The following is a 17,888-nucleotide window of genomic DNA, read 5'->3' as shown; positions in this document are numbered from 1 at the left end:
GCCTGCTGCCTCCAGCTCCTCCCTCTCCCTCCATCTCTTTTTTTGCACAGCCCTGCACCTAACTTCTCTCCTTTCTTCTCTCCATGCTGCTGCCGTCTGCCATTGACCCCGCTGCCCCCCTCTGTCACCCTCTCTGACCCCAACCCCAGCTCTCCCCTCATTTCCGCCGCTTCCCACACTCGTCCTCGGTAACTTCAGCTTCCAAGTCGATGGCCCATCCAACCCTCTGCTCCCCATCTCCTCGCCCTCCCCTCTGCATTCACCCAGATGCCCTGGGTCATAGAATATCAGGGTTGGAAGGGACCTCAGGAGGTATCTAGTCCAACCCCCTGCTCAAAGCAGGACCAACAACAACCAAATCATCCCAGCCAGCACTTTGTCAAGCCTGATCTTAAAAATCTCTAAGGAAGGAGAGTCCACCACTTCCCTAGGGAACCCATTCCAGTGCTTCACCACCCTCCTAGTGAAACAGTGTTTCCTAATATCCAACCTAAACTTCCCCCACTGCAACTTGAGAGACCATTACTCCTTGTTCTGTCATCAGGTACCACTGAGAACAGTCTAGATCCATCCTCTTTGGAACCCCCTTTCAGGTAGTTGAAAGCAGCTATCAAATCTCCCCTCATTTTTCTCTTATGTAGACAAACAATCCCAGTTCCCTCAGCCTCTCCTCATAAGTCATGTGCTCCAGCCCCCTAATCATTTTTATTGATCTCTGTTGGACTCTTTCCAATTTTTCCACATCCTTCTTGTAGTGTGGGGCCCAAAATTGGACACAGTACTCCAGATGAGGACTCACCAATGTCGAATAGAGGGGAATGATCACGTCCCTCGATCTGCTGGCAATGACCCTACTTATACAGGCCAAAATGCCGTTAGCTTTCTTGGTAACAAGGTCACACTACTGACTCATATCCAGCTTCTCGTCCACTGTAACCCCTAGGTCCTTTTCTGTAGAACTGCTTCCTAGCCATTTGGTCCCTAGTCTGTAATAGTGAATGAGATTCTTCCGTCCTAAGTGCAGGACTCTGCACTTGTCCTTACTGAACCTCATCAGGTTTCTTTTGGCCCAGTCCTCTAATTTGTCTGGTCCCTCAGTATCCTATCCCTACCCTCCAACATATCTACCACTCCTCCAAGTTTAGTGTCACCTGCAAACTTGCTGAGAGTGCAGTTCACGCCATCCTTCAGATCATTAATAAAGATATTGAACAAAATCGGCCCCAGGACCGACCCTTGGGGCACTCCACTTGATACAGACTGCCATCTAGACATGGAGCCGTTGATCACTACTCATTGAGCCCGACGATCTAGCCAGCTTTCTATCCACCTTATAGCCCATTCATCCAGCCCATACTTCTTTAACTTGCCAGCAAGAATACTGTGGGAGACCGTATCAAAAGCATTGCTAAAGTCAAGGAATAACACATCCACTGCTCTCCCCTCATCCACAGACCCAGTTATCTCCTCATAGAAGGCAATTAGGTTAGTCAGGCATGACTTGTCCTTGGTGAATCCATGTTGACTGTTCCTGATCACTTTCCTCTCCTCTAAATGCTTCAGCTCCCCCACTCTCCAAAAGGGCCATGCACTGGACTTGGGTTCACCAAGCCCTGCTCTCTGAGCTCCCTGGTGTGGATTCCCCAGCTCTGACCATCACCTGGTCTTTCTCAGCATCACCTACCAATCACCTCCCCCCATGATTTGTAATGTCTATGCCTCAGTTTCCCCAATGAGGTGGGGGAAAAGGTTGTTTACTCTGCAGATATCTAGGGTCTGGCCCCATACCTATGGGGACTCCACAGACATTTGGAACCCGGCAACTAATGAGACTCATCCTCTGCAGGAAGCCAATTGTGACCAGCTGGAAAACAAAGGGCTGAGGAGGCCAGGGGACACTGTTTGTCAAGAACAAGAACAAAGGACAGGGCAGGTGGGGGTCCTTGGGGTTAAGTGTGGGCTTTTGGAAGGAGGAGAAACATCTGGACTGGGACTAGAGAGAGCTCTGTGTTCTAGACTGACCCAGGTCTTTGCCGAAACTTTCCATTCTCTACATTAACTAAAGATTTTCTACGCTCTGTTCCAGACACCCAGCAAACCCTCGTGTTTGTACAGTGCTGGCTGAGAGTCACCCCAGAGTCCAGAAGTCAGAAGGCACATTGTTCCCTTTGGGTTGCAGATCTCCCTATGTGTCTGATTCTGGTGGCGTCACTGAAGGGAACTCATGGCAGGAAGCGGGGGTGCTGAAGGCTCTGAAGTTCTGTCCCAGGAGGTGATGAAGCCCCGTGGCTCACTCCAGTAAGTGTGTGTGACCCTAAGGGGATTAGAGCTGTGTGACTGCACCGGTTGCTCATGTGGATTCATGACAATGAAACATAACGTAACCTTCCCTTCCCCTCCCCTCCCCTCCTTCAATTTCCACCTCCTTCTCCTTCACTGATGAAAAATTTCTGCATCTGCTCTCCTCCTAAACCTTCCATTCACCCCACCCCATCTCCCGCTCTCCCTCACATCCACTCTCCTCCCTCTCTCCCTCTTCTCTTTAACCTCTCACTCTCCTCCAGCTTTTTCCCCTCACAACACAAATACACATTAGCGTCTTCCATCAGAAAGACCCTTGACTTTGTTTTGCCTCCCCAGCTACAGCCCCTTCTCCCTTTCATCTCTCAGCTCATTGAATGTGTGCTCTACAATCACTGTCTGGAGTTCCTGTCCTTTGGTTCCATCCTAGACCCTACCTACACCAAGGGTACGTCTATACTATGGGATTACTCCGATTTTACATAAACTGGTTTTGTAAAACAGATTGTATAAAGTTGAGTGCACGCGGCCACACTAAGCACATTAATTCGATGGTGTGCGTCCATGGTCCGAGGCTAGCGTCGATTTCTGGAGCGTTGCACTGTGGGTAGCTATCCCGTAGCTATCCCATAGTTCCTGCAGTCTCCCCCACCCCTTGCAATTCTGGGTTGACAGCCCAGTGCCCGATGGGGCAAAAATCATTGTCGCGGGTGGTTCTGGGTACAGCCTCACCCCTCCTTTCGTGAAAGCAGCAGGCAACCATTTCGCGCCTTTTTTCCTGGGTGAACTGTGCAAACGCCATAGCACAGCAAGCATGGATCCTGCTCAGATCAATACCGCAATCGTGGACGTTGTAAACACCTCGTGCATTCTCGTGCAGTCTATGCTGAACCGGGACCTGCAAAGCCAGGCGAGGAGGCGGCGGCTGCGGTGGCTACAGCAGCGCAGTGAAGAGAGTGATGAGGACATGGACACAGATTTCTCTCAAACCGCGGGCCCCTGCACTTTGGAGATCCTGCTGGTAATGGGGCAGGTTCTAGCCATTGAACGCCGATTTTGGGCCCAGGAAACAAGCACAGACTGGTGGGACTGCACAGTTTTGCAGGTGTGGGACGATTCCCAGTGGCTGCGAAAATTTCGCATGCGTAAGGGCACTGTCATGGTACTTTGTGACTTGCTTTCCCCTGTCCTGAAACTCCAGAATACTAAGATCAGAGCAGCCCTCACAGTGGAGAAGCGAGTGGCAATAGCCCTCTGGAAGCTTGCAATGCCAGACAGCTACCAGTCAGTCGGGAATCAATTTGGAGTGGAAAAATCTACTGTGTGGGCTGCTGTGATGCAAGGAGCCAAAGCAATCACTGAGCTGCTGCTACGAAAGGTTGTGACTCTGGGACATGTGCAGGTCATATTGGATGGTTTTGCTGAAATGAGATTCCCTAACTGTGGGGGGGTGATAGATGGAACACATATCCCTATGTTGGCCCCGGAGCACCAGGGCACCCAGTACATAAACCGCAAGGGGTACTTTTCAATGGTGCTGCAAGCACTGGTGGATCACAAGGGACGTTTCACCAACATCCACGTGGGATGGCCAGGAAGGGTTCATGACGCTCGCATCTTCAGAAGCACTGCTCTGTTTAAACTGCTGCAGCAAGGGAATTACTTCCCAGACCAGAAAATAACAGTTGGGGATGTTGAAATGCCTAAAATTATCCTGGGTGACCCAGCCTACCCCTTGATGCCATGGCTCATGAAGCCATACACAGGCAGCCTGGACAGTAGTTAGGAGCTGTTCAACTACAGGCTGAGCAAGTGCAGGATGGTGGTAGAATGTGCATTTGGCCGTTTAAAGGGACGCTGGCGCACATTACTGACTCGCTCAGAGCTCAGTTAAACCAATGTCCCCTTTGTTATTGCTGCTTGCTGTGTGCTCCACAATCTCTGTGAGAGTAAGGAGGAGACCTTTATGGCGGCGTGGGAGGCTGAGGCAAATCACCTGGCCGCTGACTATGCGCAGCCAGACACCAGGGCGATTAGAAGAGCACACCAGGAAGCGGTGCGCATCAGAGAAGCTTTGAAAACGAGTTTCATCACGGGCCAGGGTACGGTGTGACTGCTGTGTTTGTTTACCCTTCATGAACCCCCCCACCTTTATTGACTCCTTCCCTGTAAGCAACCCACTCTCCCCCTTCGATTACAGCTTGCTTAAGGAAATAAAGTCACTATCGTTTAAAAATCATGTATTCTTTATTAAAAAGTAATTATAAAAAGAGGCAGAGAACTGCTACCTCCTTTGTCAGTCACTATGGATAATGCCACCATCCTGCCTGTCACTTAGGTCCGTAACCTGGGTGTCATCTTTGACATCTCTCTCTAGGTCCTCATATCCAGGCAGGAATGTCCCCAGCTATTCTGGGGCTCTACAGGGTGTGTGTGTGGGGCTCCAGGCTTCTGTGGGGGGAGGAAGTGAGGAGGCTAGACCCAGGCCTCTGCGGGGAACAGCTGGCTTGGGGGGAAGGTGAGGAACCACAACCCAGCACTCACCGGTGGCACGGCTGGGGCCAAGTCGCTGCATCTCCCACCACCGGTGGGCGCAGGCCCAGCCCTGCTGCACAGCTCAGGGGAGTGGGGGAGGGGCTGGGGTGGAGCAGGGGCGGGAAGAGGAAGGGCTGGGGCTGGAGCAGCACACACCTGCGCAGGGCACGAGGCAATGTAGTGCCCCAAATTTCCTGGTGCCCTATGCAGCTGTGTATTTTGCATATGGGTAAGGATGGCCCTGCATCCAGGTTATTTCTAAATTTTGCTGACTCTTTCTGCATAACCTCTCTAAGATGTGGCCTTTCCTGTCCACCCCCACTGCTAAAACTCTGCTCCACGCTCTCAGCATCTCATGTCTCGACTGCTGCAACATCCTTTTCTCTGGTCTTGACAAATGCAGGCTCATCCTGCTTAGATCCATTCAGAAGATGCTGAAAAGATCACTTCCAAGCCCACTGATCTGATCACATCACCTCTCTCTTTGCCTCCCTCCACTGGCTCCTCCTTCTCCACTGCATCAAATATAAACTGCCTGATTTCAGCTGTGAGGCGCTTCACAGCCTAACCCCACCTGACCTGTCAACTCTCATTTGCTACCAAAATGTCGACTCTCACCTCTGATCTGCACACGATCCCAGCCTTCATCATCCACTTTTTACATTTTCAAAAAAGCCCCCTTTTGTCCCATCTTGCCCCTCATGCCTGGGAGGAGCTCCTGGTAAATGGCTGCAAAACTACCTCATCCTCCAAAACCCTCCTCAATGTCCTCCTTTGCCAGGGTGCCTAGAAACTTAGATAACCGTTAGGCCATTGGTACTCTGAGACCATAGCCTGTCACGCTGTCCAGTGCTGGCTCCTTATAATCCCCCATCCGTCTATATCCATCTGTTGTCTCCTCTCTTATACTCCGATGGGACTGTACTTTGTTTTGTACCTGTACAGCATCTGGCAATGTGAGATCCAGGACCAGGACTGAGGCACCTGCGTGCTGCCATAAAATAATAATAAATAACAATGCGACGATAACAAGGCTGGTAGCTTTACTTTTTTTGGCCTGCTCTTCCCCACTAGAAATCCCTACCTTGTTGGCCCTGTTTTGCGTGAAAGACTCTATAGTGTGGAAGCAGAGAAAGAACTGACAGGGATGTGAAGGGAATTTCAATGCATACAGTCCCTTCTACGAGCAAGAGTCAGGCTAGCTGTAACCCTAATAACGTGAGACTTGTAGAAGCAAGGATTGTCTGAGGCGAATGGGAAAGAACTGTGTGAGAAATTGTGACCTTGTGTTAGATAAGTATGGAATGTAGACTATAGTCTAAATCAGGGGTTGGAAACCTTCCTGAAGTGGTGTGCCGAGTCTTCATTTATTCACTCTAATTTAAAGTTTTGTGTGCCAGTAACACATTTTAATACTTTTAGAAGGTCTCTTTCTATGTCTATATAACTAAATGATTGTTGTATGTAAAGTAAATAAGGTTTTTTAAATGTTTAAGAAGCTTGATTTAAAATTAAATCAAGATGTAGAGCTCCCCAGACCGGTGGCCAGGACCTGGGCAATGCAAGTGCCACTGAAAACTAGCTCGTGTGCTGCCTTCGGCACCCATGCCATAGGTTGCCTACCCCTGGTCTAAATAGAGGTGAGAAAAATAAGATATCAGGATGACCTACGTATAAACGAAATGCAGCTGTTGCTCATTATTGTCAAGTATCAGAGGGGTAGCTGTGTTAGTCTGGATTAAACAAAGACTGTGAATGGCTTGCCAATTACAGAACCAGTTTCTCCTCCCTTGGTTTTCACACCTCAACTGCTAGAACAGGGCCTCATCCTCCCTGATTGAACTACCTCATTATCTCTAGCTTGCCTGAATATATATACCTGCCCCTGGATATTTCCACTACATGCATCTGACGAAGTGGGTATTCACCCACGAAAGCTCATGCTCCAAAACGTCGGTTAGTCTATAAGATGCCACAGGACTCTTTGCTGCTCATGATTGTCTGTAAAAAAGGTATAAATGCTTGCTGTAATTGCTTACCTGGAGAGAGACCTGTTTAGCTCTCTCCCTCCATGCAACTGCTAGAGATAAAGTATCTGATTTGCTGCACCCAACCTGAGAGTGAGAACTCTGTAGCTGGAGAACTTGAGAGGCGGACGTGTAAGCCGAGGAAATAAGAGAGAAGGAATTATTATTTCATGTCTTGGTAGCACATTCTAGCTTTAATCATGTTGGGGCTCCATTGTACTGGGTGTTGTACAGACACAGCAAGTCACAGTCCCTGCCTTGAACCAATTACACTCATTGTAATTGTCAATTTTAGTTGGACGTATTCCTGGATGTTTCATCACGTGACATAATCTTTAATTCCTGGAGACTCCAGGACAATCCTAGAAGGTTGGTAACCCTATGCTGATGCCACCTCTACCCGATTTTTGTTCTGCTTTTAACTATTTAAGTTTTCTTGTTTGTTTCTTTTTACCAAAATAGTTAAATAACCCCCTAGTGCGAGTGCAGTTCTATCGGTACAGCCGTGCTTTACACCAGCGTAGTTTATTGCTGTAAATGAAGGGGAACAATCTGTATGAGTATAACCAGGGCTTAAATTCAGCCGGAACTGTCCAAAGCAGAGCACAGGTAAATATTTTCAGACCTTGACTCCAGCCTGATGCTGCTGAATGGGGGGACAGAGAGGGGAAACATGGGGGAATCCAGGAAATAGTCGATAGCAATTTAAGCCTTGAGTATAACTGTGTCCACACTAAGGCTATGTCTGAACTGCACTTTCATTGGTAAAATTTTTGACACACAGGAGTGTGAAAAAAAACATCATGACCAACAAAAGTGTTACCAATGAAAAGTGCTGGTGTGGACAGCACTTGGTCGACACAATTATCACCCCTCGTTGAGGGTGGTTTTATTTTGTCAGCGTGTCTCTCTCTCTCCTGCCGACAAAGAGCGGCTACACTGAGTGCCTTGTAGCTATCAGGTGAGCAGTGGAGACGTAGCCCAAGTGGTGAATTACGCTAAGTCTACACTAGACAGTTCAAAGTGCTGCCGCAGGAGCATTCCCACGGCCGTGTTTTGACCTGACAGTGTGGTCACCCGCGAGCACTGGGGAGAGAGCTCTCCCAGAGCTCCTGGTAAACCAGGCTGAAGCCTGTCTACGCTGGTGCTTTACAATGTTGAAACTTGCTGCGCTCAGGGGGTGATTTTTCACTCTCCTGAGCCAGCAAGTTACTGCACTGTGAATTGCCAGTGTAGACAAGTCCTTAGCTAGGATGGTTTCAAACTGTACAAAAGTGGTACAAACACTGCATGTAGACCAGCCCTAAAAAGTTTATTCCACCTGTTTAAACTTCATTGTTAACACCCCTTGGCCTTCTCTACATGCAAATTCACACCAGTTTAAATTACGGTGTGAGTTAAACTGGCTTAGTTAAACCAGTGCAAGTTACTCTGTGGACACTCCTTTTCCAGTTTGAGAATGGCTTTTTTCTGTTTACCTTAAGTCAGTTAGGCCTTGTCCACATGCAGAGTTGCACCAGTATAACTAAACATAAGTGATTCAGTTAAACTGGACATTTGTATTCCGATGTAAGAGAAGTTTTTTTCAGTTCAGGTTAAGTTACTGGGAAATCAGTTTAAGGTAAACTGAAAAAAGATTATGCCAATATACAAGGGTCCCCAAGGGGTTTGCACTCATTTAACTACATTTGTTTAACTAAACCAGAGCAAATTTGTGTGTAGCAAAGGCCTGTTTAAACCAAGCACCTGCCAAGCAGAAAAAAGAAAAGCTGTCCTTGGTAAAGACTCAATACCTCGTGGCCCTTCATTTGAGGACTGAGAATTCCCACTCTAAGTCTCTGGTACTCCAAGGAGAACTCCAGCAAAACAGGGCAGATGAGACAAAATAAAACAAAGAGGGCAAAAAACCTTTTTGGGCCTTTTTGTTATCCCGTAGGAAGCAACAGAAATGGACACACTATTTCCCCCTTCTCAGGTCACCTGTAATATAATGAGCACAGAGGATTTTTCTTTCAACAAAGGCCCAGCCAGGCACGGACGGGAGCTGGTGCTGGATGTAACACATTAAAAAAGCCAAACCAACCAGTGAGAATGTGAGCTTGGCCCAGACCTTCTCTGATCATCATCACCATCCTTCTCTGCCCACACACACACTGCAGGCCCCAGGCCAAAGCTCTGCACCACTGGAGTTACACCGGGACTGGGAAAGAACCCCTGAGATGGAGGCCTCCTGTCTCACTGCTGGAGGGATAATCAGACACATGCACCCCCCTCACTTCCCTGCTTTCGTTCCTGGCCCCGGACTCAACCCCACAGGGCTAGGCTGCACTGGGCCTAACCCTGTTTATGTCAAACCAAGCCAACCCACAGCCTCACCCAGCTGGATCAGGGCTGCTGAGCTCCCTGGGGTCTGAGCTGCTGCTGCAGAGAGAACTCTGGGCCAAGATTGGGGCCATGGAAGATTCAAGTCCATGCTAGGAAAAGCCTGATGTGCCTGTCGCTCCCCACCTTACTGGCACCTGAAGCTCTTTATCCGGCAGTCACAGGAGATCCCAACAGCACGAACACAGCAGTTGTTCCACACTGCAACCGGAGCTGCACCCAAACTGAGACCTGATCAATGCAAAGATCCTGGGGCTCTAACCTCTCCCCTTGCCCTGGACACATTGCTAGAGACCAGACACATCCCCTCCCTAAACTGACACCTCTAATTAGACTTGTCTCCATTACAGACACGACCCACTGACTGTGGGGTGACTGGACTGGTGCTGACAGAGCCCAGCTGTATGTAGCCAAGGACAAGCCACACTCAGGAGTTCCAGGCACTGGGGTGAAACCCAGCGTGAAGAGCCTTCTGGGAGCCATTAAAGGTCAGAGATCCAAGAAGCCTTTTCCCCTCATTTAACCTTGGTCTATGGGGGAGGGTGATTTACTCCCTCTCACTAACCACCAGCAAATCAGGAATCCTGTCTGAAAGCCCTGCCCTGCTTGGAGACACTGGGAATGAAACAGCCTGGGCAGTGCCTGGAACTGGGGATTTCCCCACAGCCTGAGCACCTCACGGGGCTGCGAGGGGCTTGTCAGTGTGTGCAGCACCCACAGATGCTGGCCCCCATGGTGCCGCACCCCCTGGCTGGGAGCGGTTGGCATTAGATGAAGGGGTCACAGTTCGGGTCAGTGGCTCTCAGCCCCCTCCCCCCACTACACCCATTGTCCCAGCAGCGCCGCTGACAGCACCTGGCACAAGGGGGCGGGACCCCCCAGTCACTATAGCAACATCAGTGTTCGCTGTCAGTGACCGCTCAGTGCTGGGGGGAGCGCGGGGAGGTTATCCCAACACCTCTGAACGCAGAGCCCAGAACTGCCCCCGGCCCCCAGCTCCCCCCACCCCCCTCCCTTCTGCCCCCCCGACACCCAGCTCCCCCCTCCCGGCACCCCAAGGCCCGGCTGCCTCCTGACACCCAGCTCCCCCCTCCCTGCACCCCCCTCCCTTCTGCCCCCCCGACACCCAGCTCCCCCCTCCCTTCTGCCCCACCCGATACCCAGCTCCCCCCTCCCCGCACCCCCCGGCCCGGCTGCCTCCTGACACCCAGCTTCCACCTCCCCGCACCCCCCGGCCCGGCTGCCCCCCCACACCCAGCTCCCCCCTCCCCGCACCCCCCGGCCCGGCTGCCCCCCCACACCCAGCTCCCCCCTCCCCGCACCCCTAGGCCCGGCTGCCCCCCCCACACCCAGCTCCCCCCTCCCCGCACCCCTCGGCCCGGCTGCCCCCCCCCGGCACCCAGCTCCCCCCTCCCCGCACCCCTCGGCCCGGCTGCCCCCCCCCGGCACCCAGCTCCCCCCTCCCGCACCCCCCGGCCCGGCTGCCCCCCGACACCCAGCTCCCCCTCCCCGCACCCCCCGGCCCGGCTGCCCCCCCCGACACCCAGCTCCCCCCTCCCCGCACCCCCCGGCCCGGCTGCCCCCCCCCTCGGTCCGGCCGCCCCCCCGGGGGTCTCACCCCGATACTCACGCGAGTGGCCCCCCCGCAGGGCTACAGCCCCCAGCAGCGCCAGGCCCATCGCCGCCCCGCAGCGCGGCAGGACTCGGCCCATGGACCCGCTCTCGGCCGGTCCCAGCCCGGCCCGGGAACTTCCCTGCGCGCTGCCAGCGCCCGAGTCCCCGCTACTGGCCGCGGAACCTCTGCGCTGCGGGGATTGGCTGAGAGGGGAACCTCCCGCCAATAGCGACGCAGAGACCCGCCCGCATCACCGGTCGCTGGGCAGACCCGGCCGGGCAGGCGGAGGGGCCGGGGAAGCGAAACTCTGAGGCGGATTTGGCGCCGCGCAGAACTTGTCCCCGGGGCTGTAATGACCAGAGCAGCGATTACCTGTAGCCCCTCCCCCCTTTGCTACAGGGGCCAGTCTGACCCTTGTTGGGAGTGTCCCAGCTGGGGAGACGCTGTGCGGCAATCTAGCCCTAGAGACTACAACTCCCATGAGGCCCTGGAGAGCAGTGCTCGGACGGGGGCGCAGAGGAGCCATACCGCTGGTGTTGAGCTCTGTCCCTGCCGGGAGCTGCTGCTGGGTGACCAGATGTCCTGCTATTGCAGGGACAGTCCCGACATTTGGGGCTTTGTCTAATATAGGCGCCTATTACCCCCCAGGCCAGCTGCTGCTGGGAAGCTGCTGGAGCCTGCCAGGCCTTAGAGCTGCAGGGAGCCTCAAAGCAGGGCCGTCCTTAGGCATAGGCAACATAGGCAGCTGCCTAGGGCACCTGAAAATTTGGGGCATCACTGGGTCTTAGTGTCCACCCTTTTGTTTTCCTATCCCTGTTCTGACCCTTCCTGCAGGCTCCCACAGATGGCTGCTCTAGCCTGGTGAGTCTTCCTTGGGAGGGAATCTAGTAGTTAAAAGTGAAAAAACCTCCAGCCTGCCAGACCTATTAGCACAACATTGAAACTGTTAAAGAGACATTCAAGGGGTAATAAAGCCATTTAACAGGCATTTGCCAACCCCAAGGTATATACTGACAGGTTTCAGAGTGGTAGTCCTGTTACTCTGTGTCAGCAAAAAGAAGGAGAGTCCTTGTGTCACCTCAAAGACTAACAAATTATTTGGGCATAAGCTTTTGTGGACTAGAACCCATTTCATCAGATGTCCACGAAAGCTTATGCCCAAATACATTTTTATACTGTCAGTTTCTGACTTTACTGACAAAAACAGTTGTGCATTAATGTAATATTTACACATAACATGTCAGTCTACAGGACCTTAGTTTAAAATTTGCTTTAAAAATATTTCATTAGTGAGCTGGTGAAGATTATAAAATCACATTTCTAAAAAATGCTTGCATAGAGTTTTAGATGCTGTCATAAACAGATAGCTAAGGGTTAATGTCTCTTTCACCTGAAGCACCTGACCAGAGGACCAATCAGGAAACCGGATTTTTTCAACTTTGGGTGGAGGGAATTGTGTCTCTGTGTCTTTGTTTTCTGGCTGCCTGCTTTCTCTGAGCTTTGGAGAAGTAGTTCTACTTTCTAGTCTTCTGTTTCTAAGTGTAAGGACAAAGAGATCAGATAGTAAGTTCTATGGTTTCTTTTCTTTGGTATTTGCATGAATATAAGTGCTGGAGTGCTTTGATTTGTATTCTTTTTGAATAAGGCTGTTTATTCAATATTCTTTTAAGCAATTGACCCTGTGTTGTATCATCTAATACAGAGAGAACATTTGTACTTATTTTTCTTTCTTTTTATATAAAGCTTTCTTTTAAGACCTGTTGGAGTTTTTCTTTACTTCAGGGAAATTGAGTCTGTACTCACCAGGGAATTGGTGGGAGGAAGAAATCAAGGGGAGATTTGTGTGTTGGATCGCTAGCCTGATGTTGCATTCCCTTTGGGGGAATAGGAAAGTACTTTTTGTTTCCAGGATTGGGAACAGAGAGGGAGATTCACTCTGTTTGGATTCACAGAGCTGGTGTCTGTGTATCTCTCCAGGAGCACCTGGAGGGGGGAAGGGAAAAAGGATTATTTCCCTTTGTTGTGAGACTCAAGGGATTTGGGTCTTGGGGTCCCCAGGAAAGGTTTTTCAGGGGGACCAGAGTGCCCCAAAACACTCTAATTTTTTGGGTGGTGGCAGCAGGTACCAGGTCCAAGCTGGTAACTAAGCTTGGAGGTTTTCATGCTAACCCCCATATTTTGGACGCTAAGGTCCAAATCTGGGACTAAGGTTATTACATGGTGTGCAGCTGGTGGGAGACAGAATCCAGAAGCCAGTAGAAATATTATATTTTTCTTTTCTCTGCTAAGGGCTTTTTAGCAGAGAGAAGCAGTTGGTTTTAAAAGGGAACCAGAGAGAATTTTTTTTTCTGCTCTCTCTCGCAGTTTGTGGCTTGCATGTTAAGGGTCTTTTGTCATGCAATAGCCCTCCCATTAGGAGTCAAGTACCAGCACTTATAGGCATGCAAATAAAGTGGTTTTTCTGGTTTCCCTTCATTGAACATTAGCTAGAAAGAGAAAAGGAAAATTAGCTAAAGGCACTGTTGCTAGGCAGAATTCAGGAGGCAACAGAGAACCTGCAGTGCAGAAGATAAACACCGGAGGGCACCCCAACACAAGAAAACAGGAATCATGACTTCTAAGGCAAAAATTGACGCCGAAGAGCAAATCAAAGAAGCTGAACACAGGCGACAACTGGAAATAAAACAAAAAGAGATGGAGATGAAAGAAAGAGAAGAACAGATCAAAGAGGCAGCCTTCCAAAGAGAAAAGGCAGCCCAAGAGGCAGCACACAAAAGAAAACTAGAAGAAGAAGAGGTGGCCCACCGCCGAGAAATGGAAAAGCACCAAAAAGAAATGGAAAAACAACAAAAAGAGAATGAAGAGAAGGAAAAACAGAGAAAACATGAACTGGAGTTGGCAAAAGCTGGGCTGCATGTGCCAGCCAACCCTAACAACCCGGCGCCCATTATTGCTCCACAGCACAGGAAATTTCCCACCTACAAGGCAGGTGATGACACCGAGGCCTTCTTGGAAAATTTTGAAAGAGCCTGTCTTGGGTACAGCATTCCCGAAGACCAGTACATGGTAGAATTGAGGTCACAGCTCAGTGGACCTTTAGCAGAGGTGGCAGCTGAAATGCCTAAGCACCAAATGAATGACTATAAACTTTTTCAAACCAAGGCCAGATACAGGATGGGGATAACCCCAGATCATGCCCGTCGGCGTTTCAGAAACCAAAAGTGGAAACCAGAGGAGTCATTTCCCAAACACGCCTACTACATTGCAAAAAACTATGAGGCCTGGCTAACAGGAAACAACATTCAAACCTTGGAAGAACTGAACCTCCTCATACAAATGGAGCAGTTCTTGGATGGTGTTCCTGAAGACATCACATGGTACATACAAGATGGAAACCCCAAGAATATCGCTGAGGCGGGGGAGATTGGAGCCAAATGGATGGAACTGGCAGAAAGCAAGAAAGCTACTGTCAAGGGGAACGATTACCCCAGGGGGCACACAGACCATAAACCCTACAACCGAGGACAGCCAAAGACCCCACATACCACCCAAGTAAAGCCACAGATACCCTACCCTTCAACCTCACCAGTCTCCAGTAACTCACCTCGGCCCAGTGACCCATCAGATGGAAGATGCTTTAAGTGTAATGAACTGGGACATATCAAGGCCAAGTGTCCCAAGAACACCATGCGAGTGCAATTCATTACACCACCATCACACCAAAGATCCCCAGGCCCGGATGCCTCTCAAATACCCTTGGAGCGAAGGGAAAATTTGAGAGTGGGCGGAAAGAAGGTTACTGCGTGGAGAGACACGGGGGCACAAGTGTCAGCTATCCACCAATCCTTCGTTGACCCCAAATTCATCAACCCAAAGGCCAAAGTTACAATTTACCCCTTCATGTCACAAGCTGTAGACTTGCCTACAGCTCAACTGCCTGTCCAGTACAAAGGCTGGTCAGGAATGTGGACTTTTGCAGTCTATGACAATTATCCTATCCCCATGCTACTGGGGGAAGACTTGGCCAACCAGGTGAGGCGGGCCAAGAGAGTGGGAATGGTTACACGTAGCCAAACCAGGCAAGCTTCCAGACCCATTCCTGTTCCTGAGCCGTCCACAGAGGCCCCGTCTGTGTTACCAGAGACCCAGACAGAGGTAGTGGACCCGGATTCCATGCCAACCACTGAAACAGCCACAGCACCTCCAGTCCCAGGCCCGGAACTGGAACAGCAACCAGCACCAGCAAGTGAAACTACATCTTCAAACTCAACGCCAGAGGGCGCCAGCGAGCCAAAACTGGCAGAAGCAACAGACAGCCATACCCAAAAGGCTCAGCCAGAGCCTGAAATACCCTCAGGTGCACCAGCGGAGAGCGGTTCACCAACAACGGAAACAACCCCATCACCTACATCGCTTCCAGAGGGACCAAGCCCAAGTCCACAGTCTGAGGAAGAACTGGTGACCCCAGCCTCAAGGGAACAGTTCCAGACTGAGCAGGAAGCAGATGACAGCCTTCAGAAAGCTTGGGCGGCGGCACGGAGCACCCCACCGCCTCTCAGCTCTTCTAATCGATCCCGGTTTGTTATAGACCAAGGACTTTTATACAAGGAAATTCTTTCTGGTGGACACCGGGAAGAATGGCAGCCGCAAAAACAGTTGGTGGTTCCAACTAAGTACCGGGGGAAGCTCTTAAGCTTAGCCCATGATCATCCCAGTGGCCATGCTGGGGTGAACAGAACCAAGGACCGGTTGGGGAAGTCCTTCCACTGGGAGGGGATGGGCAAGGATGTTGCCAAGTATGTCCGGTCTTGTGAGGTATGCCAAAGAGTGGGTAAGCCTCAAGACCAGGTCAAGGCCCCTCTCCAGCCACTCCCCATAATTGAGGTCCCATTTCAGCGAGTAGCTGTGGATATTCTGGGCCCTTTCCCAAAAAAGACGCCCAGAGGAAAGCAGTACGTACTGACTTTAGTGGACTTTGCTACCCGATGGCCAGAAGCAGTCGCTCTAGGCAACACCAGGGCTAACACTGTGTGCCTGGCCCTAACAGACATCTTTGCCAGGGTAGGTTGGCCCTCTGACATCCTTACAGATTCAGGGTCTAATTTCCTGGCAGGGACCATGGAAAAACTGTGGGAAACTCATGGGGTGAATCACTTGGTTGCCACCCCGTACCACCATCAAACCAATGGCCTGGTTGAAAGGTTCAATGGAACTTTGGGGGCCATGATATGAAAATTCATCAACGAATTCTCCAATAATTGGGACCTAGTGTTGCAGCAGTTGCTGTTTGCCTACAGGGCTGTACCACATCCCAGTTTAGGGTTTTCACCATTTGAACTTGTGTATGGTCACGAGGTTAAGGGGCCATTACAGTTGGTGAAGCAGCAATGGGAGGGGTTTACGCCTTCTCCAGGAACTAACATTCTGGACTTTGTAAGCAACCTACAAAGCACCCTCCGACACTCTTTAGCCCTTGCTAGAGAGAACCTAAAGGATGCTCAAGAAGAGCAAAAGGCCTGGTATGACAGACATGCCAGAGAACGTTCCTTCAAGGTAGGAGACCAGGTTATGGTCTTGAAGGCGCAACAGGCCCATAAGATGGAAGCATCATGGGAAGGGCCATTCACGGTCCAAGAGCGCCTGGGAGCTGTAAACTACCTCATAGCATTTCCCAATTCCTCCCTAAAGCCTAAAGTGTACCATGTTAATTCTCTCAAGCCTTTTTATTCCAGAGACTTACAGGTTTGTCAGTTTACAGTCCAGGGAGATGATGCTGAGTGGCCTGACGGTGTCTACTACGACGGGAAAAAAGACGGTGGCGTGGAAGAGGTCAACCTCTCAACCACCCTGGAACGTCTGCAGCGGCAACAAATCAAGGAGCTGTGCACTAGCTTCGCCCCACTGTTCTCAGCCACCCCAGGACGGACTGAACGGGCATACCACTCCATTGATACAGGTAATGCTCACCCAATCAGAACCCCACCCTACCGAGTGTCTCCTCATGCCCAAGCCGCTATAGAACGGGAGATCCAGAACATGCTACAGATGGGTATAATCCGCTCATCTACCAGTGCATGGGCATCTCCAGTGGTTCTGGTACCCAAACCAGATGGGGAAATACGCTTTTGCGTGGACTACCGTAAGCTAAATGCTGTAACTCGTCCGGACAACTATCCAATGCCACGTACCGATGAGCTATTGGAGAAGTTGGGACGTGCCCAGTTCATCTCTACAATAGACTTAACCAAGGGGTACTGGCAAGTACCGCTAGATGAACCTGCCAAGGAGAGGTCAGCATTCGTCACCCATGCGGGGGTGTATGAATTCAATGTCCTTCCTTTCGGCCTTCGAAATGCACCCGCCACCTTCCAGAGGCTGGTAGATGGTCTACTAGCTGGACTGGGAGAATTTGCAGTTGCCTACCTCGATGATGTGGCCATTTTTTCAGACTCCTGGCCCGAACACCTACTACACCTGGAAAAGGTCTTTCAGCGCATCAGGCAGGCAGGACTAACTGTTAAGGCCAAAAAGTGTCAAATAGGCCAAAACAGAGTGACTTACCTGGGGCACCAGGTGGGTCGAGGAACCATAAACCCCCTACAGGCCAAGGTGGATGCTATCCAAAAGTGGCCTGTCCCAAAGTCAAAGAAGCAGGTCCAATCCTTCTTAGGCTTGGCCGGATACTACAGGCGATTTGTACCACACTACAGCCAAATCGCTGCCCCACTGACCGACCTGACCAAAAAGACCCAGCCAAATGCAGTTAAGTGGACTAATAAGTGTCAAAAGGCCTTTACCCAACTTAAGGCAACGCTCATGTCTGACCCTGTGCTCAGGGCCCCGGATTTTGACAAGCCATTCCTAGTAACCACGGATGCATCTGAGCGTGGTATAGGAGCAGTGCTCATGCAGGAAGCAACAGATCACAACTTCCATCCTGTCGTGTTTCTCAGCAAGAAACTGTCTGAGAGGGAAAGTCACTGGTCAGTCAGTGAAAAGGAATGCTATGCCATTGTGTACGCCCTGGA

General features: G+C 50.8%; 1 protein-coding gene across 2 annotated transcripts in view; it reads right to left on the bottom strand.

Moving 5' to 3' along the window:
• Positions 1–11,014, bottom strand: part of LOC127048459 (class I histocompatibility antigen, F10 alpha chain-like) — a 40,651-nt gene extending 29,637 nt beyond the window's left edge. Inside the window, exon 1 of one of the 2 annotated variants that reach the window (XM_050948313.1) lies at positions 10,876–11,014. In XM_050948313.1, the coding sequence (XP_050804270.1) occupies positions 10,876–10,957 (82 nt within the window). In that variant the 5' untranslated portion in view covers positions 10,958–11,014. The remainder of the gene's footprint in view (positions 1–10,875) is intronic. The other variant, XM_050948312.1, reaches the window with a different exon arrangement.
• Positions 11,015–17,888: the final 6,874 nt, after the last annotated feature.

Source organism: Gopherus flavomarginatus, chromosome 3 (assembly GCF_025201925.1).
Source record: "Gopherus flavomarginatus isolate rGopFla2 chromosome 3, rGopFla2.mat.asm, whole genome shotgun sequence".
Lineage (NCBI taxonomy): Eukaryota > Metazoa > Chordata > Testudines > Testudinidae > Gopherus > Gopherus flavomarginatus.
Note: the sequence above shows the minus strand (reverse complement) of the source record. Positions and strands in the feature narration are given on the sequence as shown.